This window comes from Acipenser ruthenus, chromosome 11, assembly GCF_902713425.1.
Source record: "Acipenser ruthenus chromosome 11, fAciRut3.2 maternal haplotype, whole genome shotgun sequence".
NCBI classification, from domain to species: domain Eukaryota; kingdom Metazoa; phylum Chordata; class Actinopteri; order Acipenseriformes; family Acipenseridae; genus Acipenser; species Acipenser ruthenus.
The window spans coordinates 2,057,782-2,075,114 of record NC_081199.1 but is presented as its reverse complement, the minus strand read 5'-3'; the positions used below and the strand labels follow the sequence as shown (position 1 = coordinate 2,075,114).

Sequence of the window (17,333 nt, the reverse complement as noted above, 5' to 3'; positions counted from 1 at the left end):
CTAAATGTCGTTTATATATGTAAGCTGATTCATTTAGAAAGAGCCAGTATCAGCTGGCTCTGCTGTGCAAGACACGTGAGCTGTAACGCTGGTCCTGCAGAGAAATCCAATCCGCCCTGCCGAGTGCACAATAATCCTTTCTTTGCATCCAGCCAGCGAGGGCCAGGCAGCTGCCTGCACATTTTCATAACAACACACTGCCAAGGGACTCGATCAACACAAAGGCGCAGTCTGCAACCCGCACAAGGGCAGAAGCATAGCAACAGCTGTGTGATTGGATTAGAGGAACGTCAGCAGGTGCTCACGTGTGTGTGACTGAGGAAGACACCCCCGCTGCCCCCCCCCCCCCCCCCAACCTGGGGATGTGGCTGAAACAAGCCTGCACAGAGGCAGGATTCATTTTAACCAGTTAGAAAATAATAAAAAAAAAAACACAAAAACAGCATTGTTAGCAATAGCATAACCTGTCATGCTTTTTTTTCTGATCAGGGGTATTTGCTAAACAATCAGGTCAATAATTTGTAAGAGGATTCTTTATTATATATAATTCCCTCCTTACCAAAGTAGTATATGGCAGATGAAAGCCTGCACGCATTTTTAAACAAACACGGCAGTCTGTAGCACGTACAGTGTTAGGCACTGCCTGGGATTTTATGATACGCGAGAATACTGGAATACTTCACTGTTTATGATCTCTCAGCGTATTGAAGAAACAGTTTAAATTATTATTACAAAGGGGGGGTCGGCCGGGTTTTGGGGGTCTACAGGGTGTTGCCACTTTCTTAGAAACCAGTAGTAAATAGACACTGAGACATTTGTTATGCAAAGGATGTTAACCATGTGTTTAGCCCAGAACAGTTAGCAGCTAGTTAGTTGGTTGGTTGTAACCTGGGTGAAAGCACAGACCCACTTTGAGAATCACATTTTAACGGCTGCCTAATGGAGGTTGTCTGTGCCGCAGACTTTAGCCCAGAATCAAACATTTCAACGATATGTCAAGGCAAGCGATCAAGCGAAACAGTGCACGTTAAAGTGCACTGGTATCTCTGTGAAATGCATTGCAGAGAGAATGCCTCTTTTTAGTGCCTCTGCAGTGCAGCCCGGTACTTCCTTCTGAGGCATTCCGATCTGTAATACAAGCTCAAAAACAGGAAATTAGTCATGGAGGGTGCTAAATATAAAGCATTGCTTTTGCCAGCCACACAATGCAGAATTACCAGCACTGCAGGTTGGGCGAACCTGATCCAACAACTCATTCTTAGGGTGCAGTTCTAGTTTTAAAGGTCTTAATTGATGATCGCGGTAACCACAGCAGTTTTGAAATATTCGTTTAACCTTGGCAACACATACATATTTCTCAATACAATTCCAGCACATTAGTCATTAGGAGTTTACGGTAAACTGTGAGGTTGGAATGTGACTCAAATCATTACCAGTCTTAAAGCTAAAGAGCACGTTCTGTTTACAGAGCTTGGCTGCAGAGCGAACAGTAAGAAAGTGTGTAGTCAGCTGCTCGCTCAACTGTTATTGTGTCATGTGATAGAATTGTCTGTGTTCCGGACTAAGGCTAACGCTAATATTTAACAATTATTTTAGATTGTTTCCTTACACAAATCAGTAATTATGCTATTGTATGTATGTGTCAGATTCACCCTAATACAGCAGCGAGGTACTGTATCACCAACAAACAAAAAAGGCAGTGCTTTTAAAACTGGAAAGTGGAAGCTAATCGTATGAAACAATAAAACAAGACGTCTAAAAAAATAACAAAGTACCGTGTGTGATTTAAAAAAAAAATAGTCAGACCTGGAGATGCCGGGGATTGAACCCGGGGCCTCATACATGCAAAGCATGCGCTCTACCACTGAGCTACATCCCCTAGATACAATGCGTCCCAGGTGTTAGGTAGCATACTCATTTTGACACGGCTACATTTTTTTCCACGTATTGGTATGTAAAGTTTCCATTAATATAATGATGCCTGTTGCTCACACACAGCTACATTAGGTACATTGTACTGTACAGCAAATCCCTACAGGAAGACATGAAAACTGCGGACGGAGAAGCGCTTCTTAGCGAGCTCCTCGTTAGTATAGTGGTCAGTATCCCCGCCTGTCACGCGGGAGACCGGGGTTCAATTCCCCGACGGGGAGGCTAAACGTTTTTAATCAATTTATTAAAATACACCAATTTATGATTTATTTCCTTATATTTTGAATTTTAAATTAATAATTTCATATAAACATAAAAAAACCAGCCCGCATAAACTACAGTAACATCTAAAGCGTTCCCATTTTATATCTATTTAGTGGATCGACATATAAATACATACATAAAAGACACCAACAAATAATAAATATAGATTGTATGATGGTGTCAAGTTGGTCAATGTACATTAATTATTTATTTATCACAAGACAGTCTGTATCGTCCTATAATACTTTACAGGACTCTTTATAGAGGCAGACCAATAAAGCAAAGAAAGCACTGGCGTCCTTTTCCGGGTTGACTGTGCTGCAAGAGCACAGAACTGAGACCACAATTCAATTCTGTTTAGTTACAATTGTATATAAAAGTAAGTGACTTATGCAAATGTAATTAATACAATAATATACTAACACTTTTCAATACGACTGCATCGTATCTAAAGTGTAGGTCTAGAAAGAAAATACCCTTTTGTCTTAGCATGCACCACTACATAATGGTGAAGGTCTTACAAAGACCAGAAACACGAGGGTCCTGAGTATGCAGAATAATACACTATGCTGTTCCTCACACACACACACACACACACAAAACATACAATGCGAGTATACATTTCAAAACCTTTTCCTAAATATCAAAAAATAAAAGACAAAAAAAAAAAAAAGTGTAAAGTAGTCCAATGATGAATTTATTTGGTTTAGGTTGGTTACTGTTTCAATAGCATCCTCAAAAGCAGCTACAAAGTCAAAATAAGGACTTTAAACCCAATGGATTTCCAACAGCGTTCGGGGCCCCGAGTCTTTTTGCCCAACGGGTCTTAAATCCGGTTTGAAACATGAAGCAGCTTTCACTTTGAAAACCCCTTTGCAGATGCTGTGAAAGCTCATTGGGAAGTATTCCCTGGTCCTGGGACAGTATGTCAAGGGTTAAACGAAGGCTCTTGTTAGTCCAGTCCTGATTTCACAGCCACAGCACTCCCAGGCGTGGAAAAGTGGCTCCAAATGATGTTCCTTCACACAGGAGGCCAGTTCTTCGCTACATCTTTGTGCATTGATTCAGGAAGCCACTGGCTGTAAGCAGACAGCAGGTCTAAGAAGAGTAAGAAACCACAATAAAGACGTGTCAGTGCGCTTGTATTGCATGCATTTTAAACATAGCCCTGATATCACATCACTGCAGCTACTTGTAACTGTGCATTCACGAGAGACTCTCAAAATAATACTGGTGATCTTTATCACAGTTGTATGTTTATTTGGTTATTTTCAAAGGCTGCTATAACGATAGCCATGTCATAATGAATCCTCGGGATTGGGATTAGGATTAATTAGATTATAAAAAGGAAAATGCATCTGAATCCAGCAGACCCAGCCGTGGCTAACTGGAAGCGACCTGTGATCCGACTCACAGCTGCTCCACAATGGTAACGCAGGCGGATAGTGTCTGTAGAAACTGAATATGTACAACTGTCTCTGTATTACGTTTCCCTTCAAAAAGGTTTATTTCTGTTTTTTGATGGCACACATGTTGGGAGAGCATCAGAAACATCAAACAACAAGTGCAGACAAGGCATTTTCAGAACAGATTACTAAAAATTGGTACTCTGACGCAAATGTACTAATCTGAACTGGGCCCGGTCCCAACAATTGAGATTGGAGAGAGTGTCGCTGGACTCATTCTCTGGAGTCACCTCGTCTCGTCAGTGAGGCGTCACGCAGAGAGCTGCAGAGCAGGAGGAGGTACCAGCGGTACCACTATACACTCACACTTGTCGTTTCTCTTCCAGGCTGACAGCAAAGCGCTCCTGCAGTTTGCCTTCTCGGAAACCAGTGCCTTCAGCAGAGTCTCAGTCCTTGGCTGAAGCCTAAGAGAGACACACACACACACACACAGACGACACGCTGAGTGCTCACATTGGAATTGTTACTTTGTCTCTCTTTTCCATGCACCCTACAGGGGTCCAGCATGTACAGCTTGTTCTCATTTCTATTTCTACCTGTACAAGGCTTCAGCACCATCACAACCAAACACCTACTTGGCCCAGGTCTTGAGCATCGTTGAGGGATTGGAGAGCAGACAGCTTGTGTAAGAACGCAGCTTTGAAACCACCTGAGAAATCAGAGGACTTCAATTCATTATCAACAGACACAGTTTCATGTTTGTAGCTGTAACCTGGTCAACTTGTCTCTTATTTTTTAAATGCCCCCCCCCCACCTCTTCAATGAATCGGAGCGGTTCTGGCTCTGGGTTCTCGTTCTCCAGTTATTACCATGTTCCTCTAGATCTGTCTTTACCTGCCTTTGAGCTGCTTTGAGTTCTTCTGGAGAATCTGAATTGACGGGCCTAAACAGCCTTCCTAATTCCATTCAAATCATGTGACGATGTGACCTTTCAACTCTGCCAGTGTGGTTGTGCTGGCAGAGTCCAGCGTTCCCCTGGTCACCTGATTTGAATGGAATAAGGAAGGCTGTTTAGTCCCGTCACTTCGGATTCTTGTGACGATGTGACCTTTCAACTCTGCCAGCACAACCCGCACTCCGTCCAAGAGCTGAAAGGTCATACTGTCACATGATTAAATAAGGAGTAACAACACAACCCAGAACCACCATTAAATAGTAAAGAAAATGTTAAAACACAAGGTGAAGTTACACACAAGGCTGCTTAACACCAATCAGATGCCTACCTGTCCTTCCAGTAAATACTTTGCAAAGTGTTTGTAGCAGTCCAGTCCCTCCGGGTAGTCCAGCTCCACAGCCGGGAGCTGCCAGCCTACACGATCTGAGCAAAGAAACAGAGACCCGGGCTGAGCTTGCAGCCAGGACAGCATACACAGCGTTCACTGTGCCAAGGGGTTAGGCGTTAGGAAGAGTACTCAAATGTTTAAAGTCCCTTTCCTGAAATAAAATCAGTATTCAAGCTTAACGTTTTCAAACTGCTTCCTTTATAACTTTTTCGGGCTGCAACAAGTTGTTTTGTTAGTCTGGTAAAAAGTACAAACAGAACCTACACACTGGGCAAACTAACTTCAACAAACCCCACGTTTTAAACCCTTAACCAGAGCCCGTTTTAGAAATGCTGTTTCAATCAACAACAAAAAAATGTATTTTTTAACAAAGGAGCCTTTGTAACATCCTTCTCTTCCGTGACAGGGTTTGATTCTGTAATGATGGAGACACACTTACAGAAAGTGCTTTCTCTGTGGCACCTGACCCTGCCGGTCTCCGAGCAGTATCGCGGGCCGGGCGTTTCCAGAGGCTTCCCGAAATGGCAGTACTGAGGGAGGAGGACAGGGACCCATTCCGGCTCCACCGCAGAGACACCTGGGGAGGGACACGGTGAACTTTTCATTTAGAAGAAGCTTGTCCCCTTCGGCCACACATTTCTTTCCAGCTCGCTCACACTTACCTTTCATGTACATCTTGGTCGTTTCCACCACCTCCTGGTACACCACGAAGTCTGGGAGCTTCTTGAACAGCACGGAGCTGGGGTGGATGAACACAGGATCGTCTAAGAGAGGGGTCTGCGGGGAATCGAGGGGGAGGGCTTTAATATCTGGATGCATTTAAAAACACAAGGATGGGTGGTCCAGTGGTTAAAGAAAAGGGCTTGTAACCAGGAGGTCCCCGGTTCAAATCCCACCTGAGCCACTGACTCTTTGTGACCCTGAGCAAGTCACTTAACCTCCTTGTGCTCCGTCTTTCGGGTGAGACGTTGTTGTAAGTGACTCTGCAGCTGATGCATAGTTCACACACCCTAGTCTCTGTAAGTCGCCTTGGATAAAGGCGTCTGCTAAATAAACAAATAATAATAATAATAATAATAATAATAATAATAATGGGGAAACGGTGTGTTTGCTGCATGCAAGTGTAACTGGCTTCCTTATAGCAGTCCTCAGGGCACACAAACACATTCCAAGAAGCATTTCCAGCAAGACACCTTGTACGCGTTCCTCCACTTGGGGTCCAGCACCTCCTCTGGCTGCACCCTCCTGGCGAGGTGGTCTCCCAGCCCGGCCAGGGCGATCTGCCGCAGGAAGGTCACCTGGGAGTCCATGGGGGGCTTCATTTTGGGGTCCACAAACAGTCCGGCCTCGGAGCACACAGCATTCACTGAGCAGAGGGAGGGAAATACATCAGCACTCTAACCAATCGAATAGGCTTCTCTAACAGACCTCTGCTTTGTGTGTGATGCCAGTACCCCTGACTCACTTGAATGTAACCCCCGGTGTGCTAACGCTACCTGCTGTGGTAAGCTGCCCTCGCAGGCGTCGGATTTCAACCATGGCTTTGTAGCGGAGCCCGTTGTCTTCACAGAACTTCGGAGTGCAGCCCGCATACTCACAGGCACCAACAGCACCTGCAGGGAAACCCGACACACACAAGCGGCTCACTACGTGCACATGCAGGGGACACGGACTCTGTGGACCCCAGGACCCTCAGTCCTCCCAATGCCCTCCCCCCACGCCTCGCTTACCCAGCATCACCATGAGGTCCCCCAGCCCCAGAGCTCCCCCCTGGCCTGCCCAGATCCTCTTCATCTGGACCACCCTGGCCCTCTTCCCGGTCAGCTTGTCCTTCTCCTCGTCGCTGACTGCGGGTCTGCAGACATAGGAAGGGTCAGGCTGCTGCACAGCGAATCCCAATCAACAAGCGTGCATTCACTGAACCATCATTTATACAGCTGTGGCCAAAGGTTTCAAAACGATATCGCAAAAGTCAACCGTTAGTACAGTATTTTATCCCAAGGCGTCTCTACCTGTCCAACTCCTGGAAGATCTCCCTCACAGTCATCGCGGACACCAGCGTGATGACGTAGGGCAGGCAGGCCTGCTGCTTCCCCAGAGCCAGCATCTTGGCATAGCGCGGCGCCACGGGGAAGGCAGCCATCGCTCTGCCCAGGGGGGTGATGGGACAGCTCAGCTTCGCTCTCTCCAACTCCTTCAGCCTTCAAGAAACCACAAGAGATCAAAGCCACATAACCTCCAGCCAGCTGGGGCTTTAATAGGGCTGTCCAAGGTAATATACAGTACAAGCAAAACATCATGTTCAGGCCTCTACACAACGGACGCGATGCGATAAGACACAGCAATACGATGAAGACACAGCAATAAGTGAGAACATCTCCGAGCTCTTACCTGCCGTGCTTGGGGGGCTCCTCCAAGGCTCCCAGGGACAGGAGCAGCTCTTCGGCTGCCATCAGTGCTTCTGACGAGGGGGGCGTTGGGAACGGGAAGTTGATTACCTGGCAAGAGAAATATTACAGGGACAACGAAAAACCAAATTGAAAAATAAATAAATAAACAGAAACACCTCTGTGGATTAAAATAACTTCAGATACATCACATCTGATGCCAGCTTTCCAGGCAGCTGGATACATGCAGCCACGTTCTCTGGAGGTTCACTAGCTCAGAAGCTATATAAGGAAGCGATCTACAGTGAATTTTACAGCTTGATCGCCAGGGCTTTAGTAAAAGTCCCAGCTAAGTGAAGGTATGTTTTATTAGTTAAATAAAACAAACCTTCATTGCCCAGTACTTTGTGAACGTCACTAACCATGCAAGTACACACTGGCTGTAAAGTCTTGTAAACCTGCTTTGTGAAATACACAGCTGGAAACAAACCTTGTCAATGTTCAAGTCCTTCATCTGGAGAACAAGGTCGTCCACTGGTCTTCTTGTGATCTCAGCCGGAGAGAACTTCTCGAAGTCTCCAAAGACAGCCGACGAGTACAGTCTATCAAACAAGCATGCACTTTCATTTATTTGTGGGTAACAGGGCTGTTTTAAACATCTTCAATTCAGCGCGTTTAGAGCTGATTTTTAATAAAACAGTGGATTCAAAATATGATTTTCAAAGATGATGATTAAAGCTCACCCTTAGGTAACCCTGCTGGATATTAAGCATAGGTGACCTGCGATACCACCCCTGCTCTCTCTATAATAATAATAAGTGACTCTCTATAATGTGATTGCCCTGCTCTCTATATAATAATAAGTGACTCTCTCTAATGCGATTGCCCCTCTCTATATAATAAGTGACTCTCTATAATGTGATTGCCCTGCTCTCTATATAATAATAAGTGACTCTCTCTAATGCGATTGCCCCTCTCTATATAATAAGTGACTCTCTATAATGTGATTGCCCTGCTCTCTATGTAATAATAAGTGACTCTCTCTAATGCGATCGCTCCGCTCTCTATATAATAAGTGACTCTCTATAAGGCGATCGCCCTGCTCGCTATATAATAATGCCCCCTCTGCTCCTCCTGCTTGCTGACCTGTAGCAGTGTCCTGGCTCGGTGCGGCCGGCTCGCCCCGCTCTCTGGTCGGCCGAGGCCTGGGAGGTCCAGGTGACCCTGAAGGACGAGACGCCGGTGACTCTGTCGTAGAAGCGCCTCTTCACTCTCCCGCTGTCCACCACGTACTTGATGCCCGGGATGGTAAGCGAGGTCTCTGCCACGTTGGTGGCGACCACACACAGCCTGGTGCCGGGGGGAGGGGGTCGGAACACCTGGGGGGATTCACAGCAGACATCAGCGACGCTCCTTGCAGGGGTGTTCTGAGGAGCTCAACTTTTCACAAAGCCCTCCCTCCTTGATTTAAACAGCAGCTGTGCTTAGATCTGCCACCGTTCAGATCAACTGAACAGACATCGCTGTGTTCACACAGGGATGGAAATAAGACTCCCCTTGCACTGCCGTTCAATCCATTCCTGGTTTTATGAGGTGGAGGAGGACTCCAGTGATGACAGTAAGGAGTTACCTTGGCTTGCTTTTCTGGTGCCAACAGGGAATAGAGTGGGAGGACGTAGAGAGGGAGCGAGGGGTCCGATTTGTCACCTGGGAGGAAATCACAGGACAGGTATAAAGGTACAGGCTACACCTGATCTGACAGCAGGACGATGACAGTGAAGAGGTACTGCTGTTCAACTTGTAACCTTCATGGGGGTCTATTTCATTGATCATTGTTCCCATTCTGAACTCTAGCACCACCTAGAGTTCAGAATAGGAACATCCATTTAAATAGTACTGTTTAAGATTATTTCCCAGACAAACTAAGGTAGCCTGAAATGCCTATAGAAAAATAAATGCAGTAATCGTGTTCACCATACAGTGTGGCAGGTGGACCGGTGGTGAGAGACAGGGGCTTATTACCAGGAGGTACATAAAACAAACAAGGTCCTGCTGTAAGCGACTCTGCAGCAGCAGTTGTGATGCATAGTTCACCCCCTAGTCTCTGTAAGTCACTTTGGATAAAAGCGTCTGCTAAATGATAATAATAATAATAATAATAATAATAATAATAACAATGACGGCAGCGTTTGGATTGGCCACCGATTGGAATAACTGACTAGACCGCCCCTGTTTTGTCCCTAGCGCCCTCCTCACCCCCCTCTCCCAGCTCCTCACCATCCCCAGCACCCTCCTCCTCCCCCTCTCCCAGCTCCTCCCCCTCCCCAACGCCCTCCTCCTCCTCCTCCTCCTCCTCTCCCAGCTCCTCACCCTCCCCAGCGCCCTCCTCCTCCTCTCCCAGCTCCTCACCCTCCTCTCCCAGCTCCTCCCCCTCCCCAACGCCCTCCTCCTCCTCCTCCTCCTCTCCCAGCTCCTCACCCTCCCCAGCGCCCTCCTCCTCCTCTCCCAGCTCCTCACCCTCCTCTCCCAGCTCCTCACCCTCCCCAGCGCCCTCCTCCTCCTCTCCCAGCTCCTCACCCTCCTCTCCCAGCTCCTCACCCTCCCCAGCGCCCTCCTCCTCCTCTCCCAGCTCCTCACCCTCCCCAGCGCCCTCCTCCTCCTCTCCCAGGTCCAGGTCCAGGTCTGATCCCAGCTGCTCCTCCTCATCGTCGATGCCCGCCTCGCGGTCCTCATCCCCCTCGTCCACGGGGAGTGTGGAGTAGTTATCCAGGTCGATCCGCGGCATGGTCTGCAGGGCACAGGAAGGGGGCGACAGCTGCAGCAGGGATCCAGCTCACACATTGCAAACTAAAAAGAAACTTCGAGAAACTGAAAGACTGACCTGCAGTCAGAACGCCTGCCATTTCATTTACTAAATTTTGTGTTAAGTAGTTCTAAAATGTTGATAATATTTTATAGCCGGGGGCACATTTGTCATGATCATTTGGCTCTCTATCTTCAAACATCAAAATAAATGACAAAATAAAAGGAGGATGTCTTTTTTTTTTTGGGGGGGGGGGGGGGGACGGACGACAAACATACCAGAGTTTTCTTTTGTTTTGCCTTCTTAAACTTTTTCACGTCTCCAACAGTATCCTCTTCCCCCTCTGCTTCTGTAATAGAGACCTTTTACTCATTTCATACAAGTCGTTAATATCTATACAGCTGACCACGAGGCACACAGAACGGTAGAAAGCTGCTTCCACAATATATATATATATTTTTTTTTATAAATTTAGTCGTTGCCAATTATTTTTTATTATTTTCTCCCAATTTGTAATGGCCAATTATTTTATTACGGTCGGCTCACCGCTACCACCCCTGCGCTGACTCAGGAGGGCGAAGATGAACACACGCTGTCCTCCGAAGCGTGTGCCGTCAAGCTGACCGTTTTTTTTTCACACTGCAGACTCACCATGTAGCCACCCAAGAGCTACAGCGTCGGAGGACAACGCAGCTCTCGGGCAGCTTACAGGCAAGCCAGCAGGCGCCCGGCCAGACTGCAGGGGTCGCTGGTGCGCGGTGAGCCGAGGACACCCTGACCGACCTAACCCTCCCTCCCCCCAGGCGACGCTCGGCCAATTGTGCGCCGCCCCTTGGAAGCTCCCGTCCTCGATCGGCAAAGGAATAGCCTGGATTCGAACTCGCGACTTGCAGGCTATAGAGCGCATCCTGCACTCACATGGAGCGCCTTTACTGGATGCGCCACTCTGAAGCCCCCACTTCCACAATATTAGCGGTGGTAAGAGGGCTGATCCACCCTGCTGCTGCTGGCATGACATTCATTAGCCACGCCTGCTCTGGTTTCAAGTCCCCGCTTCACTCTCCTGTACTGGGGCACAGCAACCAGCAGCACTAACCTCAGCAGACTGAACAGTATCTAACCCTGCACAGCTCGTGCCCTGCTAGGCTGGCTCGGACCCCAGAGCTCCCCCTCTCCTTCCCCGGAGGGTTACAGAGTCACAGGGGTGTTGTGTTTACCAGGTGCCTTGCAGTGTGGCCTGAACGGGAATGCTTTCCTCAGCCTCCTACACAGGGAGTTCACTTCAGCCTGTCCAGTCAGGAACACCAGTATCCCCCCTGCAAGATGACAAGGCAGAGAGAGAGAGAGACAGAGAGACAGTCAGGCAGGACACTCGGTGCGCTGGGGCCCCGGAACAGCGCGAGGTTGTGAACTGGTAAGGAGCGCTTCACCTGCTGGCAGCATGCGGTGGATCTTGCTGATCTTCCGGTAAGCCTCTCCGGTGTAGTCGTCCAGCGGGGTGCGCTTGTTGAAGTGGACAGTGACGGGAAACTGCCTGGAGTCCACCTGCAGCAAGGGAACGCCATCACGGGTCAGGACTGCAAGAGCGCAGACTGCTTTGTAATAGAATGGGGCTCAGTGGACAAGTAGCAGTGGGGGAACTGCAAACCCCCTCTCACCTTAATATCCGGAGGGGTGATGGGAAACAGCCTAGTGTTCTGGGTGAAGTCCTCTATCCTCAGTGTGGCTGACATCACTATCAGCTTCATGGGCAGCCCTTTCTGTGGGGACAGACAGACGAGTTACAGCAGGGTTAGAAACTCACACAACGTTTGCTATAATCCAGGGAGGTTCCCTGAAGGGGCAGAAGTTGATCAAATCAGCTGCAAAGACAAGGAAGCACACAACGTTTTACACCAGCTGTCCTGGGAGAACCTTACCTTGTTACGCAGAGGCACGATGCGAGACAGCAGGCCTATTAAAATATCCGTGTAGACACTCCTCTCGTGGGCCTCGTCTATGATGATAACCTTGTACTTCATGAGCAAGAAATCCTGAGAAAGAGGCCGGGCAGAGCAGAGATCAGACACAGACCGCAGGAGCCCAACCAGCACACTGCTTTCAACAGCTTCTCTTAGAACAGCATATTCTTACACACGCAAACATGCTGATGTTATTTTACGACGGAGGCTAACCCCAGATCCCCATTGCAAACGAGAAGCCGTTCTCAGCTAGTTTCTACCGAGTTTAATAAAGGACTGATCGCTGTGTTTGAAGCGGATTACCTTCTGTATCTCTTTAAGCAGAACACCGTCAGTCATGAACTTGATTTTCGTGTCTTTTGTTACGTTTCCTTCGTAGCGGATTTGGTAAGATACTATCCTGTTGACACACAATACAATGTCAACCGTTAACAGCCTGATCCTTTTAAAATAAAATCAATTTACAACAGAATTTTTTTTTTTAAAAAAAGCATGAAATTGCAACATCAACACCAGGGTGTGAACCGTCACATTTCCGGGAGGGGGAGAGCTCAGAGTAACTCCAGTGAAGGTCGAGTCTGGGACCTGCAGAGCCGCTGGAGTTTGGGTACCGACCTGTCGGAGAGGTTCATCTCCTTGCAGACTCTCTGGGACATGGTCACCGCAGCCACTCGCCGAGGCTCTGTGATCCCGATGATGCTGTCTCCACTGCGACAGGGAACACAAGACAGCAGAGTGAAAGCCTGCTCAACCCCGACAGCAGCACTCCACCCCACGTCCTGCACAGCGAGCTATCAGGGGCTTTGTGGTTTTACTAGCTGATTTCAAGGGGGTCTACAACAATCTGCCTTGTCGATAGGATGTTGGATTCTTCTGTAGTTCTGCCCCAACAACACACTTTGGTTTTGCATCCAGGATACAGCAGAGTTCTACTGAAGACATGAAGCCAACAGCTTGGGTATCCAGGATAAAACGATTGCAACCCGTACCTGGCATATCCGGCTTCGTACAGGAACTGTGGCAGCTGTGTGGTCTTGCCGCTGCCTGTCTCTCCGCACAGGATCACAAACATGTTCTCTCGGATCGCCTCCATGATCACCTGCTCCTCTGCCAGAATCGGCAGCTTCAGGCGAGCTTCCTGCAAGGCAAGAAAAGGACAGCCAGCCCTGAGTCCAGCCCTTCAACCCTTACAGCACTCAGTAACTCTACACCAAGCCTGCCACAGAGTACGCAGAGTATCACTTGCAGCACCTTATAATGTAAACAAAAACGGACACAGATATAGAATTCAGTGTATTTGATTAGTTTACTGTTACCACACAGCCCACCCCTGTGCAGATGCTGGTCTAAGACTCCTGTTGCACAGCAGTTTGATCCATTTCTACACACTGTGGCTGATCAAGCTCCTAGTAAAACCTGGGATGGGTGAAACTGCTATGCAATAGGAGTCTTATTGCCACCCTGGTCTAACCTGAATCTCGGCTGTCCGGTCCACTGGGATGAAGACCGCGGGCTCGGAGGGTTTCTTCTCAGCTGGGAGACTGGCTGCTGTCCTGTCTGGTATCGGAGCTGCTTTCTTCTCTGGGGGGGCTCTCTCACTCTGCAGGGGGGGTTTATCACAGCGCTCCTGGTCAGTGTCCACTCTGTCTGGGGGTCCTTCCTCCTCGTCGGAGCTGCTGGACGTCGTGCTGCTTTCAGACTTTGCCTCGCTATTCCTCTCCTCCTCCTCCTCCTCCTCTTTCCTTCGTCTCTTCCTGTTGGCTCCACTGAGGCTGCTGATTCTTCCCTGACCCTCTGTCCCAACTTCATCCACACGCCTGAAAACGCAAAACCTTCATTTAAAATACCAACACACCGTGCAAGCACACAGCCAGCCAGCAACACAGGGAGATTCATCTGTGCACGGTAATTAAAAGGTGGAGGGACACATTCAAAAACTGGTTTTCAATTCTTATTTGCACATTTATTCATTTATTTTTCTCGCAATATCAATTTCAAAAACTAAAAAGAAACTGAATCTAAAAGGAGCCCAGACTATACAGAACAGGTCACGTAAACTAGGATCATGTGATCTCAAAAACAAAAGTAAAACTATGGTCGTGCACAACTTCAAAAACGTTCCATCTGAATTCTAGAACTATTAAGAAACTCAGAGAAGGAGAGCAACGTTTAGGCTGGTGCCTCCATCAGTGTGCGGACTGACACAGTCGCCACTCAGTACACTGAAAGGGTTGTCTCCTTGACTAAGTTTGTGATAACCTCCCCTTACAATCGTGAAGGTATGGATGACCTCCACATTACAGTCAGCGATGGGGTCAATTCCCTTTATAAAACCAATTCCCATTGCCTTTTAATCTTGAAGGATTGGAATAGGAATTGATTAAAGGGAATGGGGATTTGGAATTGGCTTTAAGGAGGAACTGGAATTGACCGCACCCTGACTGCAGTAAAGCTGCACTGGCAGTGTGATGCATTACTGTTTGGTGAGGTAGAGGCGCTCCCCGGTCCCCAGTTTGGAGGTGGTGTAGAGAAGCTTCATCTCAGACTCAGAGACCTGCACCTCGGCCAGCTTGCTCAGGATCTCTGCTCGCTGCGGGAAACATGGAGGTCAGAGGCAATCCGAGAAAAGAGCTTCAATATGCAAAATGAGATTACGAGAAGCCTCATCTATAGAACTTCTGTGTTTGCCTGAACAGCCTGTAGAAAGTAACATATACAGTACAGCCATTCTGAGGGGGAATGTACCTGAGACTTATTTCCCTTCTGCTCCAATACTTTCTGCAGGGTTAAGGTTAGGGACAGGGCTGTACCTGATGTTTATTTTCCTTCTGCTCCAACACTTTCTGCAGGGTTAGGGATAGGGATAGGGCTGTACCTGATGTTTATTTCCCTTCTGCTCCAACACTTTCTGCAGGGTTAGGGTTAGGGATAGGGCTGTACCTGATGTTTATTTCCCTTCTGCTCCAACACTTTCTGCAGGGTTAGGGTTAGGGATAGGGATAGGACTGTACCTGATGTTTATTTTTCTTCTGCTCCAACACTTTCTGCAGGGTTAGGGATAGGGATAGGGATAGGGCTCTACCTGAGATTTCTTTTCCTTCTGCTCCAACACTTTCTGCAGGAGTTTCTTTTGCTTCTTGGTTAGTGGCAGTTTTTTCGGCCCGCTTCTTTCCTGGATTTTCTTCGTCTTCTTTGGTTTGGTAGCAGGAAGAACCAGCGCATTGCTCTCATCCACGCCTTTCAAGGAGTCTCCCTCTGAAAGAAGCAGCCCACAGACGTTCACTAAGCACCAGCTAAACTGAGATGCTGTCCAGCACTTCACTCAGTATCTTGCTCACTGCCTGTGTTGCTCCTTGCACAGGTTATCTGAGTACATTCTGCATTTCGTACTTGATGGGGAGCACTGCAGAGTTGAATTACACTTTATCACTTTCACTAGGGAGCCTCTAGTTTTCACTGTTACTGATACTGCGCTCCACGGCGAGTTTGGCACAAGCAATAACATTCCTATTTGACAGAAGTGCAGTTTAATTACTGCTGTTAAGTCTGCATCTTTGCTGTAAGTGTTACTACGGCACATACCCTTCAGCTCAATCTGAACTGTGTTTTTGAGTTCCTCCGGTTTTGTCTCCTTGTCGACCTGGAGGCGTCCTTTCCAGTTGTGTCTTCTCCGTAACTTCCCCATGTGTCCTCTCACTGCATTACACACACACACAGAGAAACACTGCAGTGTCCAGTATAGAGACCAACAATGCACGAGCAGGCGTTTCCATATGACTCACCCACACATACTGTAAAGCACTGTCGCTGACAAACACATTTTACAAGTCTGCTTCAATGAAAACCCTTTGACATTAAAATCATAACATGCATACTAATAATGCCAGGTCCAGGGGCAAGAGGCAAATGTATAGATTACACAGGGATGGAAATAAGACTCCCATTGCATCCACTCTTGGTTTTACTCTGAGTTTAATAAGGCACACCTGAGCGTGTTACCTGTACACACGATGGCTAACCGAGCTCGTAGTAAAACCTGGAATGGGTGAAACTGCTGTGCAACAGGAGTCTTATTACCACCCCTGGATTACATACAGTAGCAACAAATAGTACCCATACATTTCAGAGGATAGCTGTCACGTTGCTGTGCAGCGTGTCGTGTATATTTTAGCAGAGATCGGTGCACATTTGAAACAGTAGCCTGGTATTATTATCGACTAGGCAGTAATCGCGCTGCCAGTGTTTTATTGTGTAGAGCCCAATGCTACCTTCTGAAAGGGAAGCTATTTAAAGCGTGCAAGCAGAGTTGTTTCTTGTGTGTTTAACGCCGTTAAGGAGATGTTTATTACTGCAGCTCCAAGTCGTTTTGACTGAAACTCAAGCGTGTAGTTTTCTGTAATTAAGCATTATTTAAAAAAACGTACCTGACAATACGCTCCACGAAGCTTGATCTCTTCTGATAAGGTTACTCTAACCTTCCGGTAACAAAATCCGAAAAAATAAATTCACCGCCAAAGATTAAAAACAACAAATAATGGTTTACATTGACCAAAACCATTCAACACAAACTGGGTAACTGAATCACATGCGGCAACAGCACGTACATAGTGCGACGCCTTTGGGTTCCGACGACGTTCAGATTGAGCACAATGCTTAGATAAATACGTTCCGGGAGACAAAGGTTCCTGAAAGTCACTGAAATGTCGATATAAAACTAAACGAGACACGCACTTTTTTTTATGAATTTAGAAAATCATATTAAAAAAAAACAACAATAAAGATGATTATTATTTCTTGAGTGTTTCTTGTAAAAAAAAATGTGGTAGCATTACATAAACCTAATATTTTAATAATTAATGTTACACGAACACAGTACACGTGTTTTTTTTGTGTTTTTGTTTATTTTACTATAACTTTTTCATGTTCATGTTTTTTTTGTAATTAATTGTATTGTAATTTGTTTTGTTTTTATTAACGTGTAAAGCGCTTTGAGATACTGTATGAAAGACGCTATATAAATAAATAAAGTCTTACTCTTCCATATAAATCAGGCTAGTTATTAGGACACGCGTAAACTCGCAGCCAAACAGCTGCTGTCGATGGGAAGAGACGAACACGAGTCATGTCTTAATTTGTACAATCCCTTTATAAAAAGACAATCCCGCTGGAGATGCCGGGGATTGAACCCGGGGCCTCATACATGCAAAGCATGCGCTCTACCACTGAGCTACATCCCC

General features: G+C 47.0%; 1 protein-coding gene and 3 non-coding genes across 4 annotated transcripts; 1 reads left to right on the top strand and 3 right to left on the bottom strand.

The window, feature by feature from the left end:
- Positions 1-1,807: 1,807 nt before the first annotated feature.
- On the bottom strand, positions 1,808-1,879 carry trnaa-ugc (transfer RNA alanine (anticodon UGC)). Its single transcript has one exon. It is a non-coding gene; the product is annotated as a tRNA-Ala (tRNA).
- Positions 1,880-2,081: 202 nt separating this feature from the next.
- trnad-guc (transfer RNA aspartic acid (anticodon GUC)) lies at positions 2,082-2,153 on the top strand. Its single transcript has one exon. It is a non-coding gene; the product is annotated as a tRNA-Asp (tRNA).
- Positions 2,154-2,870: 717 nt separating this feature from the next.
- On the bottom strand, positions 2,871-16,745 carry LOC117428045 (probable ATP-dependent RNA helicase DHX37). Its single transcript, XM_059032795.1, has 28 exons — positions 16,521-16,745; positions 15,679-15,792; positions 15,179-15,351; positions 14,574-14,686; positions 13,568-13,913; positions 13,086-13,234; positions 12,712-12,804; positions 12,400-12,496; positions 12,055-12,168; positions 11,794-11,895; positions 11,566-11,680; positions 11,353-11,451; positions 10,414-10,484; positions 9,970-10,120; positions 8,963-9,039; positions 8,479-8,711; positions 7,823-7,934; positions 7,337-7,443; positions 6,958-7,146; positions 6,676-6,800; positions 6,442-6,558; positions 6,139-6,311; positions 5,608-5,722; positions 5,385-5,522; positions 4,886-4,980; positions 4,238-4,311; positions 3,969-4,066; positions 2,871-3,294 (listed from the first exon to the last, which is right to left on the bottom strand). The coding sequence occupies exons 2-28, from the start codon at positions 15,779-15,781 to the stop codon at positions 3,218-3,220; spliced, it is 3,456 nt and encodes a 1,151-aa protein (XP_058888778.1). The 5' UTR covers positions 15,782-15,792; positions 16,521-16,745; the 3' UTR covers positions 2,871-3,217.
- Positions 16,746-17,261: 516 nt separating this feature from the next.
- trnaa-ugc (transfer RNA alanine (anticodon UGC)) lies at positions 17,262-17,333 on the bottom strand. Its single transcript has one exon. It is a non-coding gene; the product is annotated as a tRNA-Ala (tRNA).